This window comes from Saccostrea cucullata, unplaced genomic scaffold, assembly GCF_032062105.1.
Source record: "Saccostrea cucullata isolate Sc308-1 unplaced genomic scaffold, CSIRO_AGI_Scuc_v1 ctg664, whole genome shotgun sequence".
NCBI lineage: Eukaryota > Metazoa > Mollusca > Bivalvia > Ostreida > Ostreidae > Saccostrea > Saccostrea cuccullata.
Genome location: NW_026928756.1, coordinates 150,264 through 157,991, shown reverse-complemented (window position 1 = coordinate 157,991; position 7,728 = coordinate 150,264). Strand labels below are relative to the sequence as shown.

The window sequence follows — 7,728 nt, the reverse complement described above, 5'->3', positions numbered from 1 at the left end:
TTTACAATCGGTGAGGTATTTAACAGAGGGAAATACCAACAAATAGTGCAGGTGAGTCGAAAAGTTGGAAAGCTAAAGCTTTATTTTACATTATTGATACTTTTTCCATTTTTCAAAAAGAGTATTATTGAATATACCAATTTATTAAAAAAAAGTCCAGAACATGTTAATATTTGCCTGCCTTTCCCTTTGTAAATATTTAGATAATAACGGCGTACTATAAACATTATGAAAAACAAATCGATGCATGTATGCAAGGTCCGGGATATGGGGTGAATGCCCGTCTAATAATGAAGATAATTGTTCTCCTTTAAAAAATTGTAGAAAAACAAAGCTAATCTACAAGTATATCCCCCTTATCAAGGTCTCGTGACCATTTTCTTTTTGTTCCTTGTAAAAATTTTTCTGTAAGATGACACATTTCCGGCCTGCTGCCTTCAAACTGAAATTGCTTCTTACGATATGGTATGCATGTACATATATTTTGTTTTTGAATTAACGTATTTATATAGATTTAAAGAATGATCTTGTTTGTGCATATACTGATATAATTAAGTTTTAAAGCAGTTGGATAATATAATGCAGACGGGATCCTTAAGGCATCTGTTTTATTTATTGCAAATAAAAATATGGACATAGATTATGCATAATAAAAGCGATACTTAGGTAATATTCTTTTTAAAAATCATAAAACCAACATGAAAAAGTACGAAAGGTTTATGTATCAATAAAGTAAGTATTAGCACAATGTACGTTCAATTCTTGATTCACACGTACATGTACACATACACACTCTTTTCTCCTCCCACTTCTTTCTCAGACAATTAATTTGTATAATATTTATCTTATCTAATTACAACTGTCATGTTTAAATAAATTTCTTGCTAGAATTCAGTATTTAAAACAGATTAAAATAAGTACACTGTGTTTGTATGAAATCTTATAGAGGAAATGAAGAGCCGTTACCATCAGACCAGGCACTGCTCACTGTCATTGTCCTTTCTATATTTGATTTTAACTGGATCAAACGTTTCGGGGTCACGTCTACTTGTTATCTTACTGGACGGATTCAGATGGGACTACCTTGAACAAGATGGACAAATGTTGCCTGGTTTCAAAAGTATCTTTGAACAAGGGGTGAAGGCTGAATACATGCTCCCCGTTTATCCAACTCTGTCTTACCCTAATTACTACTCCATAATGACAGGTGAGATTTATTTACCTCGTTTTTTTAAGATTGCTATGATAACGATTTAACCATTCAATAATTTTTTCACGAAAATTTTTAAGTGCAATGATCTATTTTTAATGCAGGTATTTGATCTACCCACCCACCCATTAGGGGGGCAAGGGAGGATCTTAAAATATTTTATGTAAAGGTGTGCATAGTGAAGACCATGGCTATGTGTCCAATTTTATGTTTGATGAAAAACATGGAGCAAACCTGTTCATGGACCAAGGGGCGTTTCATCAGGAAAAGCACAATGCCCATTGGTGGGACGATGCGGAACCTTTGTGGGTGACTGCCGAAAATCAAGTGAATTATTTCAACAAATTATAATTGAAAAAATAAACATAATTTTGAGGCGTGGAAAAGTCTAAGAAAACATTCATATAACCTTAAGAAACCGGAAGAATATGATTTTTCACATATATTTTTAAAATCGAACTGACTACTGAATAGATTTTAAAATTTACTTCTTAAAAAAGTATATATGGTGATTTGGATAATAAGCTTAAATGTGTCTAGGAGTTAAAAAGCAAGCGTCAAATAAAATTCATGCAAAAAATGTACCTTTTTCTTGCACATCCCTGAAGTTTCATACATGTACATGTATGTATTTTGCGCTGTATCATATTTAGGAATTCATTTCTTAAGGGCTGTAGGAAACGTGTCAGTCATCTGAAAAAGTTTTACAATGTATTTTTATCTTTAGGGTAAGAAGACATACTTCTTTTACTGGAGAGAGTGCGAAGTGGCCATAAGGGGAGTTAAACCAACCTATTGTATGCCCAGGAAAGGCATGACTGGAATTCCAGAAATGAAGATTTCTTTTAATGAATCACTGAAGCTTTTGCAAAACCACACCGCAGATTTCATAGGTAGGTTTCACGCATTACATTAAACCTTTAGATCTACCAATATATGTTTAACTTGGTGTCTGTTAAATTGCGTAAATGCACTTTTATTTTCTACTATTCCTCAACAGCAAATGCATGGGAAAAGATATTCTTCTCTGTGGTTAACTTTGAATAATTATTTTCATTTCGATTTGTATTTATATATCTTAAATGGAACGTCAAAATAACCTAACTATAAAAAAAGTGTCATAGTAATAATCGTTACATTAATTACAATAATAATTGCATTGTATAGTTTAATTGCGATTATATAATGAAATATATACAGATGTATTTCATTACTTTATCATTGTTTGTTTCTGTTTTAGGCATTTACAGTGAAATAGTGGATCATTATGGACACAAATACGGCGTTGGTTCCAGACAGCTGAAAGAGAAAATCATAGAAGCTGACCATGAAATCTACAAATTCAAAGAACAAATGACATCATTAGGTTTAGATGACGTCAGTATTATGATATTTTCTGATCATGGAATGGCGAACCTAAAAGAAACAGTAGATTTAAGTGGTAAAATTAATATGGATGATATATCAGTATTAATCCCAGAGGGAGCGAATATCAAAATTTGGCCTAAAGATGGTGCTATTGATAAGGTAAGAAATTTTTAAATTTTAACATCTAATTAAATATCTTTTTAAAAAGGCTAATAAATAATGCCCTGTATTATATATCTTAAATGATCACTGTATTCGTAATGATTAGATACCTTAAAAACAATTTTACCCTGTCGATTCTTTTCTTCTGAGTGCCTTTATATCGAGCTGTACAATAAATAAAAGCGAAATTATCCAAAACTAAGCTAAAATCATGTTCACTGTGTTCAATAGAGGTTCAAATTCTGCGGTCAAAGTCAGGGAGTCAATTTGGTAGTACCCTAAGAAAATTCTTGTCACAAGAAATACAAAAGTTATTGACAAGGTTAAAGTTTTAGCAAACAATCAGATAAACAGACAAAAAGGCAGGCATACAGATGGAAAGGGCAAACACTATATACCCCCGAATCTTCGATTACGGGGTTGGGGGGCATGGAAGGAAAATACATTACTACTTATGAAAGTTTTACACAAATTGGGACGAGTAAAATACAGACAGAAGCAAAAAGTTGGAATATGAACATAAAAAATACTATTTCATCTAGTCGATTTGTATTACAGTGTCAGAAATAAATGTCATAGTTCTTATCAGGTTTATGATGCTCTTCAAGCGGAAGCTGAAGGAAAGAAGTTCACTGTCTACAGGAAGGACAATATTCCAGAACGATACAACCTTAAGAAACATTATCGGGTGTCACCAATATTCATAGAGGCGGATGATGGCGTGTATATCACCTTGCCCTGTAAATGTGTGGGCTGCTCACCTTGTGTAAGTTGTGCAGCTATATTTCAAATGGAGAGTTACCGTGTTGAAATAAAATCCAGATAATATGTAAAATTAAAATTTTGTATTTTTTGTTATTGTTTAGTAATTTTTTTATCATTTGTATTGTCTATTTGTATTTCTACAGTTAAAGTTGTAGTTTGATGATCTAAAACTCAAATATCAAGCATTGTAACACAATTAATGTTAGTTTATATTTCCATAGAAAAATATACATTTTGTCTGCATTTTTAAATTGATCACCTTCCATATATGTAAAGACATGGAATTGTAATGTAAATCTTTAAAAACTATTATCATTATTCTTTGTACCATATTTTTATAACATATTTCCCTACGAATGTCTAATTTTATTTTGAATACTTCATACTTGTTGTATATATGACTTTGAAAAATTCGGACTCAACGATTTAAAAGTTAAAATTAAAGAAATATAATAACATGTATGAATATTATAAACATCTTGTTTTAGACTATACCTTATGCGAACGTTTATAATTATGAGGGAACTGGGCCAATCAGAGGGATGCATGGCTATGACAACACTGATCCCGATATGCGGGCGATATTTTTGGCATCTGGACCAGGTTAGTGCATATGGAAATTTATATACCTGCAGTATATTTTTGTACGATACTTTTCAACATTATAATTTTTGTTAAATTAAATAAAATTCTAAGACCTTTCATTGCAAGTCTCAGAAGATATTTCAAAACCATTTAAATAGGAAAAATAATATGTAAGTAAATTTATTGCTTCTGTTTAATTGAAAATTGTGTTAATTAATTTGCAATTATATTCGAATTCGTGATACACATGTATAAGTATGATAATTGCTATTGAATTTTCTATCACTTAAATATTATATTGAGGTTTGTTTTGAATCCTTTTTTTAAATACTACTCTTAGACTAAAAGTCAAATTATCTAAACTTTTTTTTTCAGAATTTAAGAAAAATTATACCAGTAAACCATTCTATAATGTAGAATTATATCAGCTGATGTGCAAGATTCTTCAAATAAATCCAAATCCTCAACATAACGGCACGTGGTCAAACATATCACCAATGTTATCAACGCAATACACAATACCTTATAGTTCTATAACTGACGAATTGTGATCGTATAAATACATGTTTATAAAGTTTTTTTAACTTTGATATTGTTCCAAATATATTTTACGATTGATCAAATCTTCGCTTTAGTGTTTAAATGGCTAGCTACATGTAAAAACAAATGCCTTTGTCTAGTTAATGTTATATTGCTCTGTTAATTAAAGGAATATGAGCTGCATTTTTGAAAAAAATCTTAAATGTGTTATTATGATAAATGTGTATGTAACTTAAACCTTTATGATCAATTAGACTAAAATAAAGCAGAAAAAAGACTTATTTATACAATCCAATTGTGTGAAATCACTAAATTTCATGGAGGTTTAATTTTCGTTTTTTCAAGGTATGAAAAGACCCACAAATTTATGACCACCATGAAATGCAATTGTACACATATATTACTACTGAATAATTCTTCAACCACGAAATCAAATCTCCCACAAAGCAACATATTTTCCTCAAACCACGAAAATTTGACCCCTCGAAAATATGAGATTTTACAGTGTACAATTTTATATTAAACATCATTATTGTACAGAACGACAATAATGTAATTTCTATTCAATCGAAGCTTTAAAACAGATCTTCCATCGCAAATATGGATACTAACAGAAGTTTATTATTATTTTCTGTCATTGAAATAGGTACTAGTAATTACAATTTTGCAACAAAAAAATCCGACATCAAAGTTGCGCCTCATTTTGCTTTAAAAGATTCAAATTTATTCTGTATGTTCTTGTGATTGTTTTATGTGATTGCTTTGTTAGTTTCACATTTCAAATTTGAAAAAAAGGAATAGCATTTAAAAAGAAACATGTATTATTCACAATTTATTGTTTAACAGAAGAACGATTATCAAGCATAGCAGTATGGCAATTATGGCAAAGAAATGAAAACTGTTGTTAACATGCCGGTATTTATTAAAATTTCTGAGATTATAAAATACTGTGAACACGTTATAAAAATTACAGAAATTTCATGATAAGAAAGTTAGGTGCAAACAAGTATCCTTAAATGATGTAGTAAAATAAAACATATACTAAATAAGGCGAAAAGCAAAATTTCCTCTAGATCTGTCTTAATAAATGTTGATTTAATGAATAACCCCTTTATAATTATTTAGATTGAGATTTCCAAATAGGAGAAAAAAATTATACAGCATGTCCACTTTATCATAATCATTTAAATTTAATAATGCCGTATAATTTGCATGTCAAACGGCGGTCACTATATCCAATGTTATTGTCTATATTTTGAATATTTTGCACATTTACACTAGATGGCGGATTTGATTTTGAACAGTTATTACTGAGTATGCATGCTTTTAGTTTATTTTATTTCTTCATCAAATGGCAGAAAAAGTACAACGGACTCGGAACAGTTCCGTTTTATTCCTGTCTTTATGAAGAAATCTCAGCAGCAACCTCTGCCACGCCTTGTTCTTGTTATATCTTTTACGGAAATGAGAATATACACATCCTCAATTAGGTCTTTTGTAAGTTTCTTTGAAATTGTTGGGGGAGAACAAAGAAAGGTCTTATTAGAATGATGTCAAAGTTAATAAGATATAATAAGATAATAATAATAATAACTTAATAAGATAAGCATATTTAAACATTGAGATTTGAGTTTGAATGAACCATCCATGGCCAGAAAATATAGGTTTTTTTTTACTTCATATTGTCTCTTTTTGCATACCTTTATGCAACAAAAGAAGGTGACTTTTAATGCAAAATTTTAATTAAGAAATACCATCTTCAAAACAGTCGAACTGAATTAAACAAAATATATACACAATAAGACTGGGCTCAAAATCTTCCAACTTACTAGGATTTCGCCCTCTTCCTGCATGAAAAGTTTAAAATTTTGAGGTACATGTTTATGCAGTAATTTCTCCATCTAATTGCATGAAAAGTATAGTAGGGTCTGAACAGCTCCGTTATATTTCTATAAGGAAGAAATCCCAGCAGTAACATGTCTTTTCTCACCCTGCCACGCCTTGTTCTATTTTTATCCTCTACGGAAATGAGAATATACACATCCTTAATTAATTAGGTCTTTTGTAAATTTCTTTGAAATTCCTGGGGAAAAAAGCGAAGGAAGGTCTGATTAAAATGCTATCTAAAGAAACAAGAGGTCCTTGTGCAATATCGCTCACCTTAGCAGTGTAGCTACTAGCTAGGGAAAAAAAAAAGCAAAAATAAATTCAGTAAATGAATAAGTGGTCCCGATTCTAAAATGAGTTGGAGGTATGATTTGAACAAACTTGAATCTATGTAAACTTGAATCTATGAAAAACTTTGATCGTCCATTGTGACCCTGTCCTATCCCCGGGGATCATAATTTGAATTTACACCACCTGAGGATATTTCCATATAACTATGACCAATTATGGCTTTGCAGTTCTCAAGGAGAGGATTTTCAAAGATTTTTCCTATATTTCTTATGTAAAACTTTGATCGTCCATTGTGGCTCCGCCCTACCCCCAGAACAAATTTGAATCCCTATATAACAAGAGGCGTATGGGCCTTTTAGGTCACCTGAGCAACATACAACAACTGTGATTGAATTTGGTTCATGTTTTAAGCTAGATGCTATGGCATTCACAATTTTGAAAGAGGCACCATTGCTCATCATAACTATACTCTTAGCAATTGCTTAGTTTGGTTACTTTATACCCATAGGCAGGGTAGGGGAACAAAAACGCATTTCAACTATAATCAGTAATATTCAGCAATAATCAGTAGTGCCCCTACCACACATAAACCCCTGACCCTTGGTCCATACATTGCACAACTTTTAAAAAGGCACCCTTGCTTATCAAATTATTGTTTGGTTAATACCAAGGAGCAGATTTCAATCAATTAATTCATTTTCAGTATATAAGAAGAGCCCCCCCCCCCATGGGACCCCTGAATCTGGGGCCTTGAAATTCACAATTCTGGAAGAAGTGTCCTTGCTCATCATAACTATATAAGTACTTCATCTGCTCAATACCAAGGAGCAGAGAAGAAGTTTTTCAAAGAATTAATGCATTTTCACTATATAATCAATAGAGCCCCGCCCTAATACCAGAACTCCTGATCCTGGAGCCAT

The 7,728-nt window shown here is 31.5% G+C and overlaps 1 protein-coding gene across 2 annotated transcripts; it reads left to right on the top strand.

Annotated features, from left to right (window-relative positions):
- Window positions 1-4,681, top strand: LOC134278650 (glycerophosphocholine cholinephosphodiesterase ENPP6-like). Of its 2 annotated transcripts, XM_062760948.1 has the most exons (8): window positions 1-51; window positions 947-1,207; window positions 1,380-1,537; window positions 1,938-2,103; window positions 2,451-2,737; window positions 3,330-3,506; window positions 3,994-4,108; window positions 4,466-4,681. In XM_062760948.1, the coding sequence occupies exons 2-8, from the start codon at window positions 952-954 to the stop codon at window positions 4,639-4,641; spliced, it is 1,335 nt and encodes a 444-aa protein (XP_062616932.1). In that variant the 5' UTR covers window positions 1-51; window positions 947-951; the 3' UTR covers window positions 4,642-4,681. The 2 variants fall into 2 exon arrangements, with proteins under 2 accessions (XP_062616932.1, XP_062616931.1); XM_062760947.1 differs by lacking the exon at window positions 1-51 and having other exon boundaries at window positions 884-1,207.
- Window positions 4,682-7,728: the final 3,047 nt, after the last annotated feature.